The sequence below is a fragment of the Caretta caretta genome, chromosome 10, assembly GCF_965140235.1.
Source record: "Caretta caretta isolate rCarCar2 chromosome 10, rCarCar1.hap1, whole genome shotgun sequence".
NCBI lineage: Eukaryota > Metazoa > Chordata > Testudines > Cheloniidae > Caretta > Caretta caretta.
The window spans coordinates 17,152,888-17,178,289 of NC_134215.1; the positions used below are offsets into that span (position 1 = coordinate 17,152,888).

The following is a 25,402-nucleotide window of genomic DNA, read 5'->3' on the forward strand; positions in this document are numbered from 1 at the left end:
ACTTTCTCGTTTTTACCAGATAATTATAAATCAACTTGAATAGAAATACTGTACTTACATTTTAATGTATAGTATATAGAGCAAAAAGAAAAGGAGTACTTGTGGCACCTTAGAGACTAACCAATTTATTTGAGCATGAGCTTTCGTGAGCTACAGCTGATGAAGTGATGAAGTGAGCTGTACAGGATGAAGTGAGCTGTAGCTCACGAAAGCTCATGCTCAAATAAATTGGTTAGTCTCTAAGGTGCCACAAGTACTCCTTTTCTTTTTGCGAATACAGACTAACACGGCTGTTCCTCTGAAACCTGTCAGTATATAGAGCAGTATGAGCAAGTCACTGTCTGTATAAAATTTTAGTTTATACTTATTTCGCTAGTGCTTTTTATGTAAGCCTGTTGTAAAACTAGGCAAATATCTATATGAGTTGATGTACCCCCGGAAGACTTCTGCATATCCCCTGGGCTACATATACCCCTGGTTGAGAATCACTGATTTAGTCCACCCTCCTCCTCCTCCCAGTGCAGGACTATTTCCAGGCTTGGAAATTTTACCAGACTCCTACTGCCCAGAGGTCAAAAGATGAATGAGGTCAGAGGGCAACAGCCTGGTGAAATGCCAGCCCATGGGTGGCAAGTTAACCTCCTGCTGGGGAAGGCTAGTGCCTTCCCTCCCCTATTCTGCCTGAGGCCCTGCCCCTCCTCCACCCTTTCCACCCCCTCTCCTCCGCTGGAGTACCAGGCAGGCGGCCCCAGCACCCACAGCGCCAGAATGCTGGGCAGAAGTGAGCACTGCCACAGCTGCCCCAAGTCCCGGCCGCAGGCCCGCCAGCCCCAGCCTGGGCCACAGGGGAAGAGCAGGCACTGGAAACAGGCAGGAGGCAGTCTGGGGGTGGAGTAGGGGCAGGGCTACGCTGGGCTGTTTGGGGAGGCTCAGCCTTCTGTGGTCCGTGTGATACAGGCCACCCATACCAGCCTGCTTCAGTTTATGGGATTTCTTCTAGAGCTTTGTTCTTTGATGCCACTCAGAGGCTCCATCTTTTATATCAGCCAGTGAGTCAGAAAAACATGAAGCCTTCTCTCTCACCATCTGTATCTGGCTTCTTTCTTTGAAGCTTCCACAGCAACGCCTCCTGGTTTCTGTGGGAAGGAAGGTTTCTATCACAGTCTCCTGGCTGCTGGGGGCACTGGGGTATTTCCACTACTCCAGCGTCATACTTTGTTTTGTTAAATTCCCTTCTCCCGTAAAAGTTACAGCTGCTTCCCAAGCAGCAGCAGAATGAAACTGGGATTATTTTAGACAGGCTGAGGAAGAGCAGCTGTGAAACTGACTGAGGTTGTGTTAATTTTACTGAGGCACAGCGTGGCAGAGCCCTGGGCAGCAGCGGAGACACTGATACCGCCTGGCTGCAGACTCAGGAAAAGAATGGGTAAAAACATGGCCTTTCTCCAGGGGGTGCCATGCTGGGGGGGGGGGTCCCCCACAATGCCCGCCCATGTGCCCCGCACGAGGAGGAGGGGATTCCCCGCGTGTCCCACTGGAGGGGGTTCCCCGGGATGCCCCCCTCCATGGCTACTGGGGAGGAAGAGGGCCTCCTACAGCTGCCCCAGGGTCTCACCCAGTTCAGCCGGTGTCGGCTGCTCGCCCAACCGCCTCCTCGGCTATCGACTCGTTCTTCCTGAGCCCCGAGCGGCGCGGCCCGGATCCCCAGGGGCGGGCAACTGCGACTTCGGAGCCAGACCGGAGCAGTGGATTCGCCGATAGCATCGATGGGGGCGCTGACGGCTCTTCTTGGGAGGCGGAGGGAGGTTTGAAATGGCCGGAAGCGCTCGTGCGGCTCCTTCCCGTCGGGTGCTGAGGGCGGCGATGGCGACCAAGCAGCTGGCCCGGTGCGGACCATGCCCCAGGCTGCATTGCGGGAGGGGGGAGGTGTACAGAGAAAGGGGGGGCGAGGAAGGCGGGGGGCTGGGGGAGGAATGGAGCGTGTGTTGGAGGGGGCGGAGATGGGGGCAGGGCGGCTGGAACAATGTGTATGCTGGGGGAGCTGAGAGCCATTGAACCAAACTGCAAACCCTGTATGTGATAGAAACCACTTCAAGCACCCCAGGCACCTGTGTGTGAAGGGAAATTAGGGGGACTGTGTGTGGAAGGGTGGGGACAGGTGAGGGGAAGGAGAGGGGTCCACTTAATTGAGCCTGATTTTTAAACACTTCTGTTTGAGAAACTTATTATGACTCGTGCCTTGGGTTGAATGGGTCAAATTGTTCCCTAGGCCGATTAGACCGTAAATGAATACGGTACATTCATCACTATGACGGGCTGAGTGTGAAGAAATAAATGTAGGAACAATATACAATCAAGATTACAATGGAAGTGCATTCTCGAGACTGCCCCTAAAGATTCTTGAGATGCAGCCAACCTAGAGATGAATTGATGCTGCCATTATAGTCAGTTTTTGTGTTTTTAGTTTGCAAATATACCCAGAAGCTTAAGTAAATGGGTGCACGTTTTTGTTTCTCAAACACATACGTTTTAGTGTACCTTGACGGAGAGAAACCCCAAGGAGATCAGCCCTTAAAAGAAAAACTCTGTACTCCAGTGTGATTAGAGATTCCATCCCCACCAACTGATGGATAGTTCATCAGTTGAAACAGTTCATCTTGTACGTTATTGGGTTCAATTGTAATAGCTAATTTATTCATGATTCTCTTTGTTAAGGCAACTTGGATTAATTAGAAAAAGTTCCATAACTTCCTCAAATGGCAAGAATCACACTAGAATCAAGTCAAGTAAGTGGTATGTTTCCTTCTTAATATAAATATTTTAATTTTTATAAACAGTGATACAGATTTACAAGGTGCTTTTATGTGTTGCAGGGCAGCTGTTTGACTATTTAATTATTATTGACTTTGAGTCTACTTGTTGGAAAGATGGTAAATATCATTACAGCCAGGAAATAAGTAAGTGGAAATGTAGTAATGTCTGATAGCAGTTGCAACTAAAAAAAAGTTTGGCTTATTTAATTCAAAGTAAAATAGGAATAACTTAAGTGCAGAATTTTTCTTTTAAAAGGAAAACAGGAAAGAAGTGTCATTATTCACTTATTAAACTGTCAGAAACTGTATATCCAAACTATCAGTCTTTTGCAACTTGAAATATAGATTATTAAATGTCATGCTATATCATGTAATACTATATATATAGACAGTTTCATTAAAATTAGATCGGGCCATCAACTACACTGATATTAGTTTGCAAATTAAATAATTTAATCTTGTGTTTCTATATGTAAGTGTTCTTTGATATAGTTTAATTTAACACTCTGCTAGAATGCACTTTGTTTGCTCTGAAATAACATTCATGCTCTGATATACTGAATTAAGTATTATTCAGAATTGTATATTTTATGACACATAGGAAATGGAGAAATTTTCCCTTAATATAAAATCTCTGTCTGGGCGCACATTTTGCCTTATGTATGGTATTTATGTTTGCTTAACAGTCATGTAATTTAAATCCTAATATAAAGCAACTTGAATCATTTATACAAATAACTTTTTTTTAATCTAGTTGAATTTCCAGCAGTTTTGTTAAACACTTCAACTGGAGAGATTGAATCTGAATTCCACATGTACGTCCAGCCTCAGGAACATCCAATTCTTTCTGAATTTTGTACTGAACTAACTGGCATAAAGCAGGTAAAGTCTTTGTACGTACTGTACATTACAGGAGACTTATAATTTAGTTAAGAATTTTTAGGATCTTAATTTTGGAAACAGTTCTGTTTACAGCTGTTAAAAGATATTTTTTCTGACAGTCTAAAAGTGCATATATTGTTTAAACATGAGATGAGCACACTAACCGATGTTTATATGTGCCTTTTGTTCTATTCTATCAAGAATCAAGTTGATGAAGGGGTTCCTCTAAACATTTGCTTATCACAATTTTCTAAGTGGATTCAAAAGATACAAAAGGAGAAGAAAATTATTTTCAATTCAGATGTTTCAAGCCATTCTGTTTCTGAAGCAAAATCAAGTACCTTTGTTACTTGGTCAGGTAAAGAAAAGTTTTTCTTTCTTTTAGTTTTTTTGGGGGGTTTTTTGCTCGAATTTAGTGTTCATAAAAGTGAAACAGACTCTGGCATAGTATAGGCAGCTGTAAATGCAAACTTTGTATCACAGCTCCGCAGTGTGTCACAGTCCTAACTTCAGGCCTCAGTCCTACATCATCCCTGCTGTCTCTATGCAGAGTCTCTGGGAGCATATATTTCTGATCTGTACCCCGTTGTGTGTTTATGATGATAGTATATATTGGTGGGACAAGACCAAAAAATCCATTTTATTTGTGATTATTTACCTTGAGATGCTCCCCGTGTCTTTGTTGCCAGGCTCTGAGGTTCATTCTACATTTCCTTTGCTTTATATTCACCATGGCATGTCACCATACTTCTAGGTTAAGACAATTAGCCGGGAGGTCCTTCAGAACCTATCCAAAATGATTCTTTAATCAGGTCATTGTCAAGTGACATACATCATTTGTTTTCTCTGATGCCAAATTGCAGTAATCCTAATACTTTGGACTGAAAACAAGATTAACCATTTAGTTTGTATTTCTTTCATGGGACTGCAGGACACTACTAACAGGCCAGTGTTCTGTCCTATTTACATATGATTTAAGCCAACTTTGAATCCAGTTCTTGACAGATATATTTAGTGCAGGGGTGGGCAAACTACAGCCCGGGAGCAGGGTCGGGGGCTGCTCCACACAGCTCCCGGAGGCAGTGGCATGGCCCCCCTCCGGCTCCTATGTGTAGGGGAGCCTGCACCCCAACCCCCTACCCCAACCCCCTGCTCCCACCCTCCGAACCCCTCGGTCCCAGCCCGGAGCACCCTCCTACACCCCAAATTCCTCATCCCCAGCCCCAACCCAGAGTCCGCACCCCCCAGCTGAAGCCCTAACACATACACCCTGCTCTCCAGACCGGGATACCCTGAACTCCTCAGACCCCACACCCTAAACTCCTCATTTCTGGACCTACCTCAGAGCTCTCACCCCCTCCCGCACCCCAACCCCAATTTTCTGAGCATTCATGGCCCGCCATACAATTTCTATTCCCAGATGTGACCCTCGGGCCAAAAAATTTGCTTACCCCTGATTTAGTGCCTTCAATTACTTGGCCAATCAGTTCCCCATATAAGGAAAACAAAGCATTCTGCCTACAGTGGTTATTTTATAAACAATTGTGGTTAGTTTATCTTGCTGATCTATTAAGTGTTTTTATCAAATTCTAGTTTATTCAGATTTGATCAATACACATACTCAGTAATCATGAAAATAAAGAGTGAAAAGTTTGTTGTTCTCTTGTGCAGACTGGGATCTGGGAGTTTGTTTGCAGTATGAGTGCAAAAGGAAGCAGCTGCGAAAACCTGATATTTTAAACTCCTGGATTGATCTCAGAGCAACATACAAGGTGAGAAAATCAATAGATAATATGGGTAAAAATGTTTCACCTACACCTCAAAGGATGTATCCTTCAGAACTATACACATTTTAATTCTAGAAGGCTTGATTTTCCAGACAAAACCTGGTAATAATCTGTATCGCTTGTTATACTGTCAGTAGGCCTATGAGAAATTTTCCAACTGTTTTGACTTTCCTGCCGTCTCTTGCTCTTCCTGCTTTCTTCCTTTCCTGGTCTGTCATGCTTCCATTACTGCTTTCCCTCCTTGGCTAAAACGCAGTAAGCTTCCTCTGCTTAGATAGCACTTCTGAATCTGGCACAAGAATTGGGGTTTTCCCAGTTAGTGCATTCTAAACAGCATGACTGGTATTGTAAAAATGAATGACAATAGGATACTCTTGACTGGTCTAAAATTATTTGAATAGAGTCACTTTTCATTTACCATAGCAAAATACATATTCTGTGTTTCTCAGCAAACAAGAAATATTAGGTGTTTTTTGGAATACTTTCTCTGTGTTCCATTTAAAAGGAATTTACACCACATACTACAATTTAAATGAACAGACTGATGCAATTTATAGTTGTATTCCCAATAGGCTATTCAGTTACTTCTGTCTTAGATGCAAACTGTACATATGTAACTGAAGAATTTGCCAGGGTAAGGCAGCAACAGGGAATTGGTTTATAAAGTATAACATTTTAGAATTTTTTTTTTTCTTAGCTCTTCTACACTAGAAAGCCAAAAGGGCTAAATGGTGCTTTACAGGATCTGGGGATAGAATTTGCTGGACGGGAACATTCTGGTGAGTACAACATGACAGTTCTTGTTAGAAAATTGCTTCATGAAGCTAATCAAAATACAGCAATTATAATGCTAATTATTTCCATGTTATGTAATGTTCGGCATTACAAAAAAATTTGAATAAGAGGAACTGGATGATTCAGGACGCTGGGTTTTTGATTTCTAAGATCTGATTCTGCAAAGTCTCCAGGCACAGAACTCTCACTGAAGTCCATCACAGTGCTTTGTGTAGAGGACTTGCAAGATTGGGCTCTAAGTTACTAGTGCAAAAAAGGACCAAAAGTTGGTGCCATGTGGTAGCTGTTAATTCACATCACAAAAACTATTAGCATTGTTTGATGATCATGATAAATGGCTCAGTAGAGAGAGCCCCAGAGTTTTGAAGAATCATGGAAGTTTCCACCCACACAGATTGTAATTTTCATAGTGTGATGTAGAGGAGCTTGAACTGCCTCAGCCTATCCTGTACCTGTACTGAGAATTAATATTTTTCAGTGTTGCATGTATCCCTTTTAAAAAGCACTAAATTCTCTTAACTCTCCCCTAAGTAAGTCATTCGGCCACTTATAATTACTATTGACAGTAGTATATTAAAATTACAAAGAGTTTATGATAATGTCTTCTGAAGGGTTGGATGATTCTCGGAATACTGCCCGTCTTGCTTGGAGAATGATCTGTGATGGATGTCTGATGAAAATTACTAAATCTTTGGATAAGGTTAGTGACTTCTTCATATCTTCCTTTCTTCTTGCCTCAAGTCCCAGAATGCAGACAAAAAGTGAGTTCACTGAAAAAACAAAACAAACACTTTTAAACTTGAATTTGAGTTAAAGCATCTTTAGCAGACTCTCTCATTTGTCTCATACATTGATTTCTAAAACCTGTTGACACCCAATTTTCAAAATCTTGGATTTGCTTATGGAATCCCTAGGTACATCCAAAGAAGAATTCAGTGTCCAGATCTTTGAATGTGAACCCCATTGAAGAGAATCCATTGGGAAGTAATGATGGTGCTGAAACTTCAGATAAAGATAGAATTTGCAATAGCAGCTGTCTAGCTGAGACTGAACACAGTAAAATTGATAAAATGGTTATAAAGTCCAATGTAAAGGGAAAAGACCAGCAAGAGTCCAGTTCTACAAGTTCCTCTGCAAATGTCCATGTTGGGTCTAGAAGCAGTACAAAGATTGATGAATGTGGTCAAACCCAAAGCTGCTTACCTCCACATATTGGCAGACTTCCTGTTCCCTCTGGACAGCTACAGGCTTCTCATTGTAATTTACTGACAGGCATCCAGAATGGATTAAATAACGGACATCTTATTTCTACTTCCAAGTACAGCTCTTCAGTACTTGGTTCAGGGCTAGTGCTTGTCTCCACTACTATTTCCTCTGTTAATATCTCTAATGTAGATGTAAGTACTAGTTCTGACTGTTTATCTATGTTGGCTGATTGGGAAGATGTAGCTTTAATACCAGAATCACAACATGAAGAAAATACAGACTCTGTGAAGCTTAAAGATGACCCAAATACAGAGACTTCATCAGTCCTTGGAGAAGTGATGGTTCTGAAAGAACCAGCTATGATGAATTCAGACTTTGAACGTTTGGGGCAATTGGAGGCTTCTAAGTCTATTGTGTACAAAAGTCCTAATACTACTATCTATGATGTAGGAATAGCCCAAAGGCAAGCTTTAAATTGTTCTGCTTTTAAGTTACCATCTGTGAAGGTAAATGCTACTTTATCAAGTACAGTGTTAACTGGAAATCATTCCACCCCTTTCCCTCAGACTCCTAAAAGGAAACCATCTAGTCCAAAAACTTTACCTCCATCAAAAAAACATTCATTCACTGTACATGAAGATGAAGCTGCATCTTCTGATCAGCCCCTATCTTTGAGAAATTCAAGTTCATACAAAGTTCCTACTGTTCTCTTAAACTCCACAGTCAGCCTGAACCAATCTTTAAAAGCTGTGAAAAGTGACAAACTGACTCCACCCTTATGTAACTGTGGTCGAAGGGCTAAAAGACTAAATGTGTCCAGTGCTGGTCCAAATCATGGCAAAGTATTCTATAGCTGTCCTGCTGGAAAACATGAAAGGAAGAAGAGAGGCTGTGGATATTTCAAGTGGGAGCATGTACTTCTAAAGGAAAAATCCACAAACACTATTTCTGCTCTTTCCACTACTGCAGCTGGTTTAACATCTCCTAGAATAAACTCAGATTTTTCAGGAAATTCTCACAGGAAATATCCGGGTCTCAGACCTACTATGAGAACTTGAATGTTTATTAATTTTTTGTCCAACTCTTAACATATGCTAAGTGGTCACTGATACTACGAAAAAAGATAAATAAATGATGCCACAGATTTCAATTTTATGAGGATTGGGCATAAGTGACATTGCTGGGCTTACTTCAGATCAAAATAGAACTAGTGAAGCATAAGTGGAGACAGTCAGACATTAATAACTTGAGAAAATTTGAGGAGGTGAGCGTGACTAACATGGAAGTATAAGCAGCTGGTATCCCAAGTTTTAATATTTTTATTCTCTTATCAGGTATTTTAGATTATTTTTTTTACCAGCCCAATCCTTAAATATCAGTGTTAGTGATACAAATTTTGTTTGTGACTACCTTTTTCTAAAAATACACCTCTATATAACTAACTCTTTACAATGTATGTGTATGTCTTTAACACTTTCTGTCTAAGAAATGATACTTGAAGCAGTAATGATGCTTTTAAAATGATTTTATACAGTCTTTATTACTGAAATGAAATAAAGATAAATGTAAATTCCTGTGACATTTTGAGTATATAAACTTAAAAGTACCATAGCAAAAATGTTAACCCTTCAATTGATGTAACATTTATTTTTCTATCAGTCTATCTCTATTCTCACACCATGCTCATTACCACAGTATATGGGACAGTCAAATGTTGTGTCAAGGCAGATATTTATATACCTGTACTTCATTTAATAACAGAGACTACCTTGTAAATCCACCCACTTTCACTAAATGAATACTTATATTCCAGGATAATCATAAGTGAAAACTCAATTTTGGGAAAATTTTCCTACCCTAAAAGGGAATTTTAGGGAAAATATTTTTACATATCCGTTCCAACCACTGCTTGCTGTGAACATAAATATGAATGCTGAGAAGCAAAAGCATAAGTCATTGACTTGAAAATGTATACGTAAGCCCTAGATTACCAATTTACCAGGGTCAGGGGTACATTAAAAATCTATGATAGAAAGAGAAATGGTTGTAGTAGAAAGGATTAACCAAAAATCATCCTAGAGCTGTGAACCAGGAGTATGCAAGCAGTGAGTAGAGATGCTCATTGAATGTGTATTATTTAAAACTAACAGATACAGAAAACTGCTTATGCAGGTTAATTTTCTTTACAACATTTTTCATTTATAAATATATTAACACTTAAACTGAGGAAAGCCTTGCACCACACTTGATTGCCCACAACACAGGAGGAACTGAAAGCAAGCAAGTACACTCCAATTTGTTTGCTCCAGGAGCTTGGACGTGAACGCTGTTGAATAACTAAGCTGGAAGAGCATCTTGGATATTGAAATGCACAAGAACACATGAACTTTGCTATTAAATTCTTATATCCAACCACTACTACAGTAGTAATTTTTAAACAGGAGTAGGGTTTATTTGGGCCAGGCATGCAGTCATGGATCCTGGTTCATCCTGTCAGAACTTAACAACATGTTTAGTGACCTGGTCTTGAAATGTGGACTATCTTGAATAGCAAGTTTCAGTGTTTAATAAACACTTTGAGTTGGACGATGCCATAGAAATAAAAAGTGGTGTTTTTGTTTTTGCATGTTTATTCCTCAGCGTGCTTTTCTAGTTAATAGCTAGTTCATAGTAGTGCTAAGGTTTGACTTTTGGAAACAGATGGGTTTGGGGCTTACTACTATGTAAACTGTTCTTTCCTGTGTGTTTTTATAACTAGACAATTGGAGTTAGTTAAAAAACTTGTTTTGTTATTCTATGACGGGGTAGGCAACCTATGGCACACGTGCTGATTTTCAGTGGCACTCACACTGCCCATGTCCCAGCCATTGGTCCGGGGGGCTCCGCTGCCGGCCTGGGGTTCCATCCGCCGGCCCCGCTCAGCCCTCTGCCAGTGCCGGCCACTGGTCTAGGGGGCTCTGCTGCTGGCCTGGGGTTCTGGCCGCTGGTCTGGGGCTCTGCAGCCGCCCCCAGCTGTGGCCCTATGTCCCTAGCCTGGGTCAGTGAGGGGTGCAGACAGGGCCAAGAAGGGATGCAGCTCAGCATGGATCTCATGGATTCTTATTACTGGCACGTGAAACCTTAAATTAGAGTGAATAAATGAAGACTCGGCACACCACTTCTGAAAGGTTGCCGACCCCTGTTCTATGACAAAGTGCTTTTAGACTTTTTATGCCTAGAACAAATGGGAAAGGAAAGCTCACCTAGGATCTAACCCTGCATTGCTTGCATAGCCAAAATTTTCACTAAAGTCAGTAAAGTTTTAGTTGTGCATACAATGCACGATGATGCTCTCAATTTGTAACGTATATAATAGGTCAAGAGAACAAAAAATTGCACCATATATCAGCAATATATAATATTTTTGGAAGAACAAATTATGAAAAATAAACACTAGATAATTCTAAGCTTTTCCCCACTCCTGCTTGTGCAATTCATTTCTTCTTATCTTCCCACTGACTGTCTTTGGCAGCTGTTGAACAAACTCCACCTATTGGAAAAGAGAAGAAATTACAACTAATATAATACAGTATATAGTAGATAATCTGCTCTATGTGTGTACAATATTTGCTGTCTTGTACAGACATGGAAGACATTAAATTGATCCAGTTATGGAAAAGGAAGATTTTTCCATGGGATCTATTGTAAGGCGTTTAAATGGATAAAAGTACCAGCAACGGAAAGTTTAGCAAAGGAAAAATAGATTCTTTTTGGATAAGCGATTCTTTTTGGATTATAAAAAATCTTTGACTTTATCTTTTAAAAATCTGTTGTAGGCCCATCACTATGAGAAATAAATTGATGTTCATGATGTACTGAAACTTTAGTGTCAAACTTAAAGATTCTGTTCCTCAGTTTCTCAATGTCATATTCTTTACGCTAAAAATATGTTTCTGGATGGTTCTCCACCATAGGAAAATGTATAGTTTGCATAAAATTATTATTTTGAAGAAATTCCAAAACTGGATTAACAGTTGGTAGACTTTATAGTTATAAAACATCAACCAGTTATATTTCAATGCATCTTGAAATAATGAAATAATTAGTTTATCCATTTTTCTGAAACTCTTACTATAAATGTTCCTCATTTAGTAATTTGCTCTTTGAGGGGCAACTCTTGTTCCCTGTACCCAGCCAGAATAACTAAACTTTGTGTTGGGAAGCGCTTTAGGACAGGAGCTTCTTCTAGCCACTGCAAGTCACTGAGTGTCAGTGTGGCATTCTGTAGCTTGCTTTTCTGCCTCAGGTTTTCTGCCTCAGTAACCTCAGCAGCTTTTCTGCCCTCCTTATCCTGAGGGTGATCTGTGTTTGGGGAGTCCATATTACGACAAATCACTCAATGCCACCACCCAGGAGTCTTTGCAAATCTGTGTGGGCTTTTAGTGTTCTGCCCTTTCCATTGCAGCAGAAATGCTAAAGGATAAGCATTCTGCACCCTGCAGGAAAAGTAAGATTCGTTCAGTGCAGACATCAAAATACATGCATGTGGGCTAAATGGATTAGAGGATTAATATGAATGGCAAATATTCCCCCAGAGCCTATTATAGACACTCTAGAGTCTGCAGCACAGGGTTTCTCTGCACTATTTCTATACCATAGAATCAAACTTAACATTGCTATAAATTCTTTAATATAAAGTGGAGACAGGTAGAGCTATGAAATTCAACAAACATATTTGCTATTGACCTACTATTAAATGTAGCGGAGAGGACAAAGAGTGAGGATTTCTATTTAAAATATCCATTGGCCCTTACAGTAGAGCAAAAATGAAACCCTGTGAGTCTGGAGAAGACAAAAGGATAATTTTAAGAGAACCTCTTTAAGATAGGAATGCTGTCATTTTGAGGCAACACTGGAACTACAGCTCCCAAGTGAGTGTGTATTTTTTCAGGGTTCTGTGTCCTACTGCTCTCCCTTCCCCTTGTCTCCTGTGCATTTTTCTTGGTTTCTATACTACCCTCGTCACTCTGGTATATGAACATCTACAAGGGGCATATCATACGTTTGCTAAAAATACACGCTGAAAATGTGAGCTGTTAAAATAATTCTATTTACCCACGTGTCCTCTGTTAGAGTCTTATGATTAATCATGGCAGAATTTGATTTGTATTTTTTATAATTTTGATGGATCAATGCTTAGTTTTAAGCATTTTTTTCAATGTTTATCAATTTCAGTTTTCACAGGGCACAAAAGTATTGGTTTTAAGCTTTTTATTTTTATTTTTACATTTTTCACAGCTATGGGAAATTATGGGGGGATTGGACAATAATTATTCAATGACAGTAGATGTTGAGATTCAAAAAGTTAAAGCTTTATAACTGTTAAAAACAAACTGTCAATATCACATGTTGAAAAATACAAAGTAAATATCCTTAAATCAAACTCATTCTCAAGCAGCATTTTTCTTTCTTTGCTTGTCTTTAAATTTAGATTGTTTTCAATGGAAATGTTTTTTGTTTGGTTTATGTGTATGGTGAAATCAATGTTTACTGACATTTACCGATAGAAATCTAAACCTCTCAAGCCTGCTTATGATTTGTATGGTGTGTGTGGGGGGGGGTATAATAAAGCTTTTATACATGGAAGTTCTCTTATGCCAATTGTTGACTAAATGTAATTTATCTAAAATACTTATGGTTAAGCACTTACCTTTCTAGGATACTTGTAAGGGGCAGTGACCTTCTTAACATGGTCCTGTAGCTCTTTAATCAGTTTTTCTGGATCATGTGAAACATAGTCAGATGCCAAAACAACAAAGGCTTTCACTACCTTAAAAGATTAAATGTTGATGAAACAAAATACACATAATACAGTACAAGGTCTTAATGTTTAACAAAATTCACTTGCTGACAAATTACAAAGTAACTAATTTACAGTGCAGGTTCAAAAAACTTCACCAAGTTAAGTCCAGCAGCTGCTTATATGTGTAATATGCAGGAAGTGGGGTAAATTGCAGCTATCCTTCTCTTTAATTTGCAATTTCAACCTATAGGAGCTACAAGTCCTAGTATGAAAAACTACTTAAGCAGTATGGCTGCTCAAATGAAGATATGGCATGTTGAAATGTGGGGCCTCTGTGGGCTGCACTTCCATATTCATTGTAGCGAACATCGCAGTCACTTTGCAATGCAGCGGTGGCCCCACTTCAGCCACCCCTATGTTTAGATGAACATTAAGAATTTGCTGAGGGCTTTGCTGTGAATGGAATGTTTCAACAATTGTTTGGAGTAGCCAGCGGCCTTGGGATTCTGTTTAAGGCTTTTTTAAAATACATATTTCTATAAAAAATCCAAGCACATAAGATATCTTAAGTCCTTTACCTCTCCTCTGATGGGATCTGGGCTGCTGACAACAGCTGATTCTACTACTGCTGGGTGCTCTATCAGTGCACTTTCGACTTCAAATGGTCCAATACGATATCTTTAAAATGAAGAACAGTCTTTTATTGTTATACATTTATTAGTTAGTGAAGTGCCAACTGTGTGTTGGCATCATCTGCATTATTTGAGTCCTAACGTAATGAATGCACATGTAAATTGTTACCCAGCAGAATTGATGACATCATCAGCTCTTCCAACAAACCAGAAGTATCCATCTTCATCTACAATCCCCCTGTCCCCAGTGACATAGAAATTCCCTTGTAACGTTGAGTCAGTTCTCTCTGGATCATCCTAGTAAACATTAAATTGTATTTGACAGACATTAACCTTCCTGCAAATAAAAAATTATACTCTAATGTATGCAAGAAACTGATCTCATTTCATTCCAGCATTTAATTTATATTACAACATAATTTAGCATGCAAAAATTCAGCCTTGCTGAGTAGTCCATATCATAGTGATATGTATTAAAATACCAGCAGATATGAACAACGTGACTGGAAAACATTTTTTTCAAACATTGTTCATATTCATAATTGTGGATTGACTACAAAGCCCATAATGCATGAAATAAACACAGCAAAACTCAACAGATGTGGAGAATATATAGTTGTTGGGGTTATGTCTTTAACTAGGTTTTAGACTTGTGTTTTTAATCATAATGAACTACTCAAAATATGCATCTTGGCCCACCATATTAGGAACCTTTGAAGATTATGGGCTGAGATGTCTATGTTATGTAGTATTAAGTTTATTTGGGGGAAGATTTCCTAGCTCTTGTTTTCCTTTTTGTCTCTGCTCCTCCCTGCCTCCTCACCCCCCAGTTGTCAAAAAAAGATGTGTTTTGGGTTGACCAATCCTGACTAATAAAGGGGATGTATGTAGTTCCCTCTACAGCTACCTAAACTGACTCCTGGATTGGCTGGAGGGGATAATTAAACATTGATATTTCCTGCCCCTCCCTCATTGCACTGTTGGGATGGCCTGGTCACAGCTGGTTTTAATAAATGCAAAGACTTGTTAGCTTTAATTTAGTCTACAACAGTAGTAAAGAGGAAGTACATGTACATTGCTTCTTATCTAGTATTACTTTCCTTTCAACCATATAATGTATCATATTCATTTTTTCCAGAGAGCGGGCCCTGTTAGTGTGACAGCCTTCACCTTTGCAGCACCTGCCATCTGTAACAGCCGTTCCATAGCTTTTCACTTCAGTGAAAATCTGGTCTGAAAACAAATCTCCCTTGCCAATTCATCTAAGGGTATGTCTACACTACGGAATAAGGTCGAATTTATAGAAGTCGGTTTTTTAGAAATCGGTTTTATAAATTCGAGTGTGTGTGTCCCCACAGTAAATGCTCTAAGTGCATTAAGTGCATTAACTCGGCGGAGCGCTTCCACAGTACCGAGGCAAGCGTCGACTTCCGGAGCGTTGCACTGTGGGTAGCTATCCCACAGTTCCCGCAGTCTCCGCTGCCCATTGGAATTCTGGGTTGAGATCCCAATGCCTGATGGGGCTAAAACATTGTCGCGGGTGGTTCTGGGTACATATCGTCAGCCTCCCGTTCCCTCCCTCCCCCCGTGAAAGCAAGGGCAGACAATCATTTCGCGCCTTTTTTCCTGAGTTACCTGTGCAGACGCCATACCATGGCAAGCATGGAGCCCGCTCAGGTAACCGTCACCCTATGTCTCCTGGGTGCTGGCAGACGCGGTACGGCATTGCTACACAGTAGCAGCAACCCCTTGCCTTGTGGCAGCAGACGGTACAGTACGACTGGTAGCCGTCATCGTCATGTCTGAGGTGCTCCTGGTCGCCTCTGTGAGGTCGATCAGGAGCGCCTGGGCAGACATGGGCACAGGGACTAAATTTGGAGTGACTTGACCAGGTCATTCTCTTTAGTCCTGCAGTCAGTCCTATTGAACCGTCTTATGGTGAGCGGGCAGGCGATACGGACTGCTAGCAGTCGTGCTGTACCATCTTCTGCCGAGCAGTCATGAGATGTGGATGGCATGCAGTCCGTCTGCTGCCAGCCAAAGATGTAAAAGATAGATGGAGTGGGTCAAAACAAGAAATAGACCAGATTTGTTTTGTACTCATTTGCTTCCCCCCCCTCCCCTGTCTAGGGGACTCATTCTTCTAGATCACACTGCAGTCAAGATGCAGCGAGGTAAATCTAGCCATGTATCAATCAGAGGCCAGGCTAACCTTCTTGCTCCAATAAGGACAATAACTTAGGTGCACCATTTCTTATTGGAACCCTCTGTGAAGTCCTGCCTGAAATACTCCTTGATGTAAAGCCACCCCCTTTGTTGATTTTAGCTCCCTGAAGCCAACCCTGTAAGCGCCCCTCCCAGCGTCAGAGCAATGGCAAACAATCGGGCATCTGAGAGTGCTGTCCAGAGCAGTCACAATGGAGCGCTCTGATGGGGCTAAAACATTGTCGCGGGTGGTTCTGGGTACGTGTCGTCAGGCCCCCGTTCCCTCCCTCCCTCCGTGAAAGCAAGGGCAGACAATCATTTCGCGCCTTTTTTCCTGAGTTACCTGTGCAGACGCCATACCACAGCAAGCATGGAGCCCGCTCAGGTAACCGTCACCCTATGTCTCCTGGGTGCTGGCAGACGCGGTACGGCTTTGCTGCACAGTAGCAGCAACCCCTTGCCTTCTGGCAGCAGACGGTGCAATACGATTGGTAGTCGTCCTCATCGTGTCCGAGGTGCTCCTGGCCGCGTCGGCTGGGAGCGCCTGGGCAGACATGGGCGCAGGGACTAAATTTGGAGTGACTTGACCAGGTCATTCTCTTTAGTCCTGCAGTCAGTCCTATTGAACCGTCTTATGGTGAGCAGGCAGGCGATACGGACTGCTAGCAGTCGTACTGTACCATCTTCTGCCAGGCAGGCAAGAGATGAGGATTGCTAGCAGTCGTATTGCACCATCTTCTGCCAGGCAGGCAAGAGATGGGGATGGCTAGCAGGCGTACTGTACCATCTTCTGCCAAGCAGCCATGAGATGTGGATGGCATGCAGTCCTTCTGCACCGTCTGCTGCCAGCCAAAGATGTAAAAGATAGATGGAGTGGGTCAAAACAAGAAATAGACCAGATTTGTTTTGTACTCATTTGCCTCCTCCCCTGTCTAGGGGACTCATTCCTCTAGGTCACACTGCAGTCACTCACAGAGAAGGTGCAGCGAGGTAAATCTAGCCATGTATCAATCAGAGGCCAGGCTAACCTCCTTGTTCCAATAACAACGATAACTTAGGTGCACCATTTCTTATTGGAACCCTCCGTGCAGTCCTGCCTGAAATACTCCTTGATGTACAGGCACCCCCTTTGTTGATTTTAGCTCCCTGAAGCCAACCCTGTAAGCCGTGTCGTCAGTCGCCCCTCCCTCCGTGAGAGCAACGGCAGACAATCGTTCCGCGCCTTTTTTCTGTGCGGACGCCATACCACGGCAAGCATGGAGCCCGCTCAGCTCACTTTGGCAATTAGGAGCACATTAACCACCACACGCATTATTCAGCAGTATATGCAGCACCAGAACATGGCAACGCGATACCGGGCGAGGAGGCGACGTCAGCGCGGTCCCGTGAGTGATCAGGACATGGACACAGATTTCTCTGAAAGCATGGGCCCTGACAATGCATGCATCATGGTGCTAATGGGGCAGGTTCATGCTGTGGAACGCCGATTCTGGGCTCGGGAAACAAGCACAGACTGGTGGGACCGCATAGTGTTGCAGGTCTGGGACGATTCCCAGTGGCTACGAAACTTTCGCATGCGTAAGGGCACTTTCATGGAACTTTGTGACTTGCTTTCCCCTGTCCTGAAGCGCATGAATACCAAGATGAGAGCAGCCCTCACAGTTGAGAAGCGAGTGGCGATAGCCCTGTGGAAGCTTGCAACGCCAGACAGCTACCGGTCAGTTGGGAATCAATTTGGAGTGGGCAAATCTACTGTGGGGGCTGCTGTGATGCAAGTAGCCCACGCAATCAAAGATCTGCTGATATCAAGGGTAGTGACCCTGGGAAATGTGCAGGTCATAGTGGATGGCTTTGCTGCAATGGGATTCCCTAACTGTGGTGGGGCTATAGATGGAACCCATATCCCTATCTTGGCACCGGAGCACCAAGCCGCCGAGTACATAAACCGCAAGGGGTACTTTTCAATAGTGCTGCAAGCTCTGGTGGATCACAAGGGACGTTTCACCAACATCAACGTGGGATGGCCGGGAAAGGTGCATGATGCTCGCATCTTCAGGAACTCTGGTCTGTTTCAAAAGCTGCAGGAAGGGACTTTATTCCCAGACCAGAAAATAACTGTTGGGGATGTTGAAATGCCTATATGTATCCTTGGGGACCCAGCCTACCCCTTAATGCCATGGCTCATGAAGCCGTACACAGGCAGCCTGGACAGTGGTCAGGAGCTGTTCAACTACAGGCTGAGCAAGTGCAGAATGGTGGTAGAATGTGCATTTGGACGTTTAAAGGCGCGCTGGCGCAGTTTATTGACTCGCTTAGACCTCAGCGAAACCAATATTCCCACTGTTATTACTGCTTGCTGTGTGCTCCACAATATCTGTGAGAGTAAGGGGGAGACGTTTATGGCGGGGTGGGAGGTTGAGGCAAATCGCCTGGCTGCTGGTTACGCGCAGCCAGACACCAGGGCGGTTAGAAGAGCACAGGAGGGCGCGGTACGCATCAGAGAAGCTTTGAAAAACAGTTTCATGACTGGCCAGGCTACGGTGTAAAAGTTCTGTTTGTTTCTCCTTGATGAACCCCCCCGCCCCTTGGTTCACTCTACTTCCCTGTAAGCTAACCACCCTCCCCTCCTCCCTTTAATCATTGCTTGCAGAGCCAATAAAGTCATTGCTGCTTCACAGTCATGCATTCGTTATTCATTCATCACACAAATAGGGGGATGACTACCAAGGTATCCCAGGAGGGGTGGTGGAGGAGGGAAGGAAAATGCCACACAGCACTTTAAGCACAGCACTTTAAAAGTTTACAACTTTAAAATTTATTGAATGACAGCCTTCTTTTTTTTGGGCAATCCTCTGTGGGGGAGTGGCTGGTTGGCCGGAGGCCTCCCCACCGTGTTCTTGGGCGTCTGGGTGTGGAGGCTATGGAACTTGGGGAGGAGGGCGGTTGGTTACAGAGGGGCTGCAGTGGCAGTCTGTGCTCCAGCTGCCTTTGCTGCAGCTCAACCATACACTGGAGCATACTGGTTTGGTCCTGCAGCAGCCTCAGCATTGAATCCTGCCTCCTCTCATCACGCTGCCGCCACCTTTGAGCTTCAGCCCTGTCTTCAGCCCGCCACTTACTCTCTTCAGCCCGCCACTTACTCTCTTCAGCCCTCCACCTCTCCTCCCGGTCATTTTGTGCTTTCCTGCACTCTGACATTATTTGCCTCCACGCATTCGTCTGTGCTCTGTCAGTGTGGGAGGACAGCATGAGCTCGGAGAACATTTCATCGCGAGTGCGTTTTTTTTTCTTTCTAAGCTTCACTAGCCTCTGGGAAGGAGAAGATCCTGTGATCATTGAAACACATGCAGCTGGTGGAGAAAAAAAAAGGGACAGCGGTATTTAAAAAGACACATTTTATAAAACAGTGGCTACACTCTTTCAGGGTAAACCTTGAAAGTTAACATTACATACATAGCACATGTGCTTTCGTTACAAGGTCGCATTTTGCCTCCTCCCACCGCGTGAACGGATTTTGGTTGAATGCCAGCAAACATACACTGCAATGCTTTGTTCTACAGTGATTCCCCAGTACGTGTTGCTGGCCTGGAGTGGTAAAGTGTCCTACCATGAAGGACGAAATAAGGCTGCCCTCCCCAGAAACCTTTTGCAAAGGCAGAACCGCAAATGCCAGGGCAAAGTAATCCTTTCACATGCTTGCTTTTAAACCATGTATAGCATTTTAAAAGGTACACTCACCAGAGGTCCCTTCTCCGCCTGCTGAGTCCAGGAGGCAGCCTTGGGTGGGTTCGGGGGGTACTGGCTCCAGGTCTAGGGTGAGAAACAGTTCCTGGCTGTCGGGAAAACCGGTTTCTCCGCTTGCTTGCTGTGAGCTATCTACAACCTCCTCCTCATCATCTTCTTCGTCCCCAAAACCTACTTCTGTATTGCCTCCATCTCCATTGAAGGAGTCAAACAACACGGCTGGGGTAGTGGTGGCTGAACCCCCTAAAATGGCATGCAGCTCATCATAGAAGCGGCATGTTTGGGGCTCTGACCCAGAGCGGCCGTTCGCCTCTCTGGTTTTCTGGTAGGCTTGCCTCAGCTCCTTCAGTTTCACGCGGCACTGCTTCGGGTCCCTGTTATGGCCTCTGTCCTTCATGCCCTGGGAGATTTTCAGAAAGGTTTTGGCATTTCGAAAACTGGAACGGAGTTCTGATAGCACGGATTCCTCTCCCCAAACAGCGATCAGATCCCGTACCTCCCGTTCAGTCCATGCTGGAGCTCTTTTGCGATTCTGGGACTCCATCATGGTCACCTCTGCTGATGAGCTCTGCATGGTCACCTGCAGCTTGCCACGCTGGCCAAACAGGAAATGAGATTCAAAAGTTCGCGGTTCTTTTCCTGTCTACCTGGCCAGTGCATCTGAGTTGAGAGCGCTGTCCAGAGCGGTCAGAATGGAGCACTCTGGGATAGCTCCCGGAGGCCAATACCATCGAATTGTGTCCACAGTACCCCAAATTCGAGCCGGCAACGTCGATTTAAGCGCTAATCCACTTGTCAGGGGTGGAGTAAGGAAATCGATTTTAAGAGCCCTTTAAGTCGAAATAAAGGGCTTCATTGTGTGGACGGGTGCAGGTTTAAATCGATTTAACGCTGCTAAATTCGATCTAAAGTCCTAGTGTAGACCAGGGCTTAGTTTCCCTCTTGTAGCCTGACCCAAAGTTGGGTATATATAATTGTAACTTGAGGATTAACAGGTTTTTGTCCCAAAATCAGGACCAGTAATTATTATATAATTTGGGAACCCCGATGTACACAGGTGCAACACTTACACCAAAGGAACTTTTTATATATATTTACAAATATATAGTTTATTAATAATTTAGCAAAGTTATATTCACACTTAAACTTAACAAGACAAATAGAGATAATACAGAAAGTATATTTGGACGGCCACACTTATACCCTGGAATGTTAACCATTACTTTTTTATTACCGTTATTGTTTTTATTTTCCCCGGTGGTCATTATTTTGCCCCTCCCGCCCCCCGAGGTTTACATTTTTTCAGCCTATTTGCTGCCCCTGGGATGTTACTTTTATAGTAGGTTATGCTGACGCTGCCATGACCAATGCATAGTTAATAAAGGTTTTTATTTGTATTTTCTCCCCTTAAGGTGTCCGTTTTTTATAGGTTGGTATATGTATAATGTTCCCCTGTTAGCAGGCACATCTATTTGCTGTTATGGCACCTTTGTGGTCGGAGGTTCTGTCTGGAACCTTTCGGATGCTGGTGTCAGCTATGTTCTGTGGGTGGCTAATGTCAGTATTTTGAACAAAATTCCCCCTCTGGCATACTACTTTCAGTTCCCTATAACTTATAAGTTACTTAAGTTTATTTATGCCAACGGTTATAGGCCTCAAGCCTCACACTATCTACTAAAGCCAAATCTTACAAAATAAAAGCCTGTAGGTTCCTTGCATTACTACTTAATATAATAAAGCAGAATAACAAAGCAATAAATATAATGCAGGTAGGCTGGTCCACTGGGCTACACTCTTTTGCTGCTACTTATCCCTGTAGTTGTAGTATTTAGCTTTATAAACTTGTGGGGTATAGTCTGTACTAAAGAGACTTTGCAGACACTTAGATTGTAAACTCCTTGAGGCGGGGATCAACATTCTGTTATGTGTTAGTACGGCACCTGTGCATAATGGGGATGGAATCTCTAGGTGTTACCACAATACAAATATTAATGTCTAGTTTCAGTTGCTGAATAGTAATTGAATTTTATAATTTTTGGTTTATATATATGTATATATAAGGAATTTAACACGTGTGCAATTTAAGTTTGTGTAGTTCCTTACTATATATCGAGTGAAAAGACAAAAAGGTCTTGTAGGTCTTGCTTTGATGGCGATATCTCCTTCTTCTCCAGGAGGCAGAACATTGCCGTGTTCATCTATAATCTAAACCCCAACAAAATACACAATGGTGTTATCTTGGTGTTTAATTTAAGGCATAATTTTCATTAAACTAATAAAATCTGCATGTTTGTTTTGACATACTGAATTTAAAAAGTCAATAATAGAAGTGACTATAACCAGCAAGAGAAGCTTCCCCTCTGAAATGAAACAGAAGAATAAATTTTCATCTGAAGATTCCAAAGCACTATGCAAACATTAATTAAGCTTAGTAACACCCAACTGAGCAAAAAGGAATATAGCAATTGATCAGGTGGGAAAACTGAAGTGCAGAAAGTTGCCCAACAATTTGCCTGCATTAGCAAGTCAGGAATATTCCTTTCCAACATCCTCTAACTCTTCCACTCAGACTGGTGTAAGGCAGTGGCTTTCAACCTTTCCAGACTACTGTACCCCTTTCAGGAATCTGATTTGTCTTTTGTTTACTGAAAAATTCCTTACTTTCTCATTGCTACCATATAACTATAAAATAAATCAACCGGAATATAAATGTTGTACTTACATTTCAGTGTGTAGTATATAGAGCAGTATAAACAAGTCATATGAAATTTTAGTTTGTACTGACCTTGCTAGTGCTTTTATGTAGCCTGTTGTAAAACTAGGCAAATATCTAGATGAGTTGATGTATCCACCAGAAGACCTTTGCATACCTCCAGGGGTGCATACCCCTAGTTGAGAACCACTGGTGTAGGGAATGTAGTGCAATCACTCAGATAACATATATATAGTTCAATGTATCATCATATGCATTTTTCTAGAGAGAGTTTCTCATTCATTGTCATATCGTCCTTCTCTATGGTGTAACTATTGAATGCAGCCTGGGTTTGTTTTTGTTTTTTGTTTCCCCTACTGATTGGCTTATCTCCACCTTGTACGCAGCAAGAAATTTCACAAACTATCTAATGAAAATTTGTATAATGTAAGAGGAATCTGACTTTCTGGAGAGCTAAACTAAAAACAATTCAGCGGGGGGGATCCTCTCTTTGACTACCCTAAACTTGCTTTGAGCCTCTCTGAGGAGAAACCAAACCTTCTTACTTAGAGAAAAAGGTCCCGAGGCTTACAGATATGATGCACAATACCTTGACGTCATATGCTGGAGACGGCATTCCCATTGAACCTGGTTTAATTTTCATTCCCTTGAAAGTTCCACAAACCAGCACCTACACCAAAAGGTTTTTAAAAGTAAACTGTACAATCTCATGTATTCAGTTTTTAATTTATATTTAATATACTCAACTAGTCTGGCAAACAAAGTTACAATATATAGCAACCTCTCTGAGAAACAACAGTGAATGCTTCATTATAATCATACATTCACCTAGTAAACTTCTAGAAACCAAATTCTGCCCTCAGAATTGTGCTTATAGCTCCAATTGAAGGGAATGTGAGTTGTAAATGTAAATCTTTTCCCATCCGAAGCCCACTGAAGTGGGAGTTCTTCTACTGACTTAAATGGGTTTCAGAGTAGCAGCCATGTTAGTCTGTATTCTCAAAAAGAAAAGGAGTACTTGTGGCACCTTAGAGACTAACAAAGTTATTTGAGCATAAGCTTTTGTGAACTACAGCTCACTTCATCGGATGCATTCAGTGGAAAATACAGTGGGGAGATTTATATACATAGAGAACATGAAACAATGGGTGTTACCATACACACTGTAACAAGAGTGATCACTTAAGGTTCAGTGTGTATGGTAACACCCATTGTTTCATGTTCTCTGTATCTAAATCTCCCCACTGTATTTTCCACTGAATGTATCCGATGAAGTGAGCTGTAGCTCACGAAAGCTTATGCTCAAATAGATTTGTTAGTCTCTAAGTGCCACAAGTACTCCTTTTCTTTTTGACTTAAATGGACTGATAAAGGCCTTAGTGTTCTGGGTGACTTATTAAAATTCGATTTTTCCATCATCATTTATTATTACAATTGATTTTTCCCTATGAAAGATGACATGACTATATTATTTTTTCAAACTTATTTTCTTAGCAGTCTGAATGGAATTTACATCTGTTTTTTAAAGCATCTGACTATACCGTTTCTGTCTGGCCATAACCTTCATAGATATCCAGGCCGGTTTGCTTTTTCCACTGCTCCATCACTTCTGGGTTGATTGGCTCCCCTGCACTCACACAGTGCTGCAGGCTCTTGAATTTATAGCTTTGTATGAAAGAGTAAAAGGCTGATCAGATTTTAAAAGGGGTTAAAACTGCCACAGTAAGGAAATACATATAAAAGGCAGATTAGATTCTCTCTCTCTTTTTTTAGTAGAAATGTGTCAAAAGGAGTTGATTCTGCAGAGGAATTGAGAGTGGGGTGAAAATAATCAGATCTTAAATGACATGAGTTGCTGAGTTGGCTTATGCCGTGAAGGTTTATATCCTTCCAGAACTCTTCTTTTTTTTTCTGTGTGTGTGTGTTTTAAATCCTCACTACTGTAGCTGTGGAGCCTCTCATATCCATAGCAATATAAAGTCTTTTTTTCATCTCATGGCCTCAATGATATCTTGTGGCAATGAGTTCCACAGGCTAATTGTTCACTGTATGAAAAGTAGTTCCTGTTGTTAGTTTTAATGGTCCAGTCCTGCAAGTGACACCACATGAGCAGACTCCTGTATCTACGCAGAGCCACACTCCCTTCACTGGAGCTCTGTGTACGCAGACCCCTGTATCCATACACAGCTCTTCTCAAGTCAGTAGGGCTCCATGTAGGTGCAGGATCTGGGTGGAATCACTTACATGATCAGAATCTCAGTTTGCTGCCGATGCATCCGATGAAGTGAGCTGTAGCTCATGAAAGCTTATGCTCAAATAAATTGGTTAGTCTCTAAGGTGCCACAAGTACTCCTTTTCTTTTTTAGAATTGGCTAATTTACCTTTTGTCCATTCACTATTGTATATTTTTATCATGTCTCCTTTCTACAGACTATACATAAAATATTTACTGAGCCCAGTTCATTTTAATGTAATTGCATGAAGTCAAACTGAAGATAAATTTGGCACATTGTGAAAGAATGTATGTAAAACTGCATGTTCTGTATTTTACAAGATGTTAAAGGTAAAATAGTCTTTCCTAGTCTAAGCTTTCAATAGGATTTTAAAATACAGAAGAGTCTTGCCATTCAGCCCTAATGATATTATCAAAGGCTTATTCATGCCATAGTAGCATTATCATAATCACCAATTCTTATACATTTCAGTCAAACCGATTTGATACAAACATACCCTTGTAGTTATTGTATTCCAGGAACACCAGTAATGGGGGAAAATGTTTTGATTGCCCTACCAAAGTGGTCTTCCTGTAAACTCAGACTATAAGCTTAAGATCTGATTATAAA

The 25,402-nt window shown here is 41.9% G+C and overlaps 4 protein-coding genes across 14 annotated transcripts in view; 1 reads left to right on the plus strand and 3 right to left on the minus strand.

Annotated features, from left to right (window-relative positions):
- REXO5 (RNA exonuclease 5) overlaps window positions 1-1,775 on the minus strand; it is a 33,001-nt gene extending 31,226 nt beyond the window's left edge. For 2 of the 3 annotated variants that reach the window (XM_048867486.2, XM_048867482.2), the window contains exon 1: window positions 1,616-1,775. The gene's annotated coding sequence lies outside the window, so the exon portion shown is untranslated. Of the gene's footprint in view, window positions 1-1,083; window positions 1,137-1,615 lie in introns of all 3 variants that reach the window. The other variant, XM_048867484.2, reaches the window with a different exon arrangement.
- Window positions 1,767-13,108, plus strand: ERI2 (ERI1 exoribonuclease family member 2). 6 transcript variants are annotated; one of them, XM_048867491.2, is made up of 9 exons: window positions 1,767-1,886; window positions 2,716-2,793; window positions 2,874-2,957; window positions 3,568-3,695; window positions 3,897-4,053; window positions 5,367-5,467; window positions 6,180-6,261; window positions 6,889-6,977; window positions 7,192-13,108. In XM_048867491.2, exons 2-9 carry the CDS (start codon window positions 2,757-2,759, stop codon window positions 8,539-8,541), a joined length of 2,028 nt encoding a protein of 675 aa, XP_048723448.2. In that variant the 5' UTR covers window positions 1,767-1,886; window positions 2,716-2,756; the 3' UTR covers window positions 8,542-13,108. The 6 variants fall into 6 exon arrangements, with proteins under 6 accessions (XP_048723448.2, XP_048723444.2, XP_048723446.2 ...); XM_048867487.2 differs by having other exon boundaries at window positions 2,716-2,786; XM_048867489.2 differs by having other exon boundaries at window positions 2,716-2,786; window positions 2,874-2,930.
- The window catches only part of LOC125644083 (acyl-coenzyme A synthetase ACSM3, mitochondrial), a 28,213-nt gene continuing 11,804 nt past the window's right edge, over window positions 8,994-25,402 (minus strand). For all 4 annotated transcript variants that reach the window (XM_048867497.2, XM_048867495.2, XM_048867498.2 and 1 more), the window contains exons 8-14: window positions 24,101-24,224; window positions 23,149-23,229; window positions 21,950-22,051; window positions 14,067-14,194; window positions 13,844-13,943; window positions 13,173-13,292; window positions 8,994-11,012 (exon numbers count right to left, since the gene is read on the minus strand). In XM_048867497.2, the coding sequence (XP_048723454.1) occupies window positions 10,926-11,012; window positions 13,173-13,292; window positions 13,844-13,943; window positions 14,067-14,194; window positions 21,950-22,051; window positions 23,149-23,229; window positions 24,101-24,224 (742 nt within the window). In that variant the 3' untranslated portion in view covers window positions 8,994-10,925. The remainder of the gene's footprint in view (window positions 11,013-13,172; window positions 13,293-13,843; window positions 13,944-14,066; window positions 14,195-21,949; window positions 22,052-23,148; window positions 23,230-24,100; window positions 24,225-25,402) is intronic.
- On the minus strand, window positions 18,894-20,776 carry LOC142073330 (uncharacterized). The gene is made up of 2 exons (XM_075132722.1): window positions 19,841-20,776; window positions 18,894-19,452 (listed from the first exon to the last, which is right to left on the minus strand). The coding sequence occupies exons 1-2, from the start codon at window positions 20,418-20,420 to the stop codon at window positions 18,911-18,913; spliced, it is 1,122 nt and encodes a 373-aa protein (XP_074988823.1). The 5' UTR covers window positions 20,421-20,776; the 3' UTR covers window positions 18,894-18,910.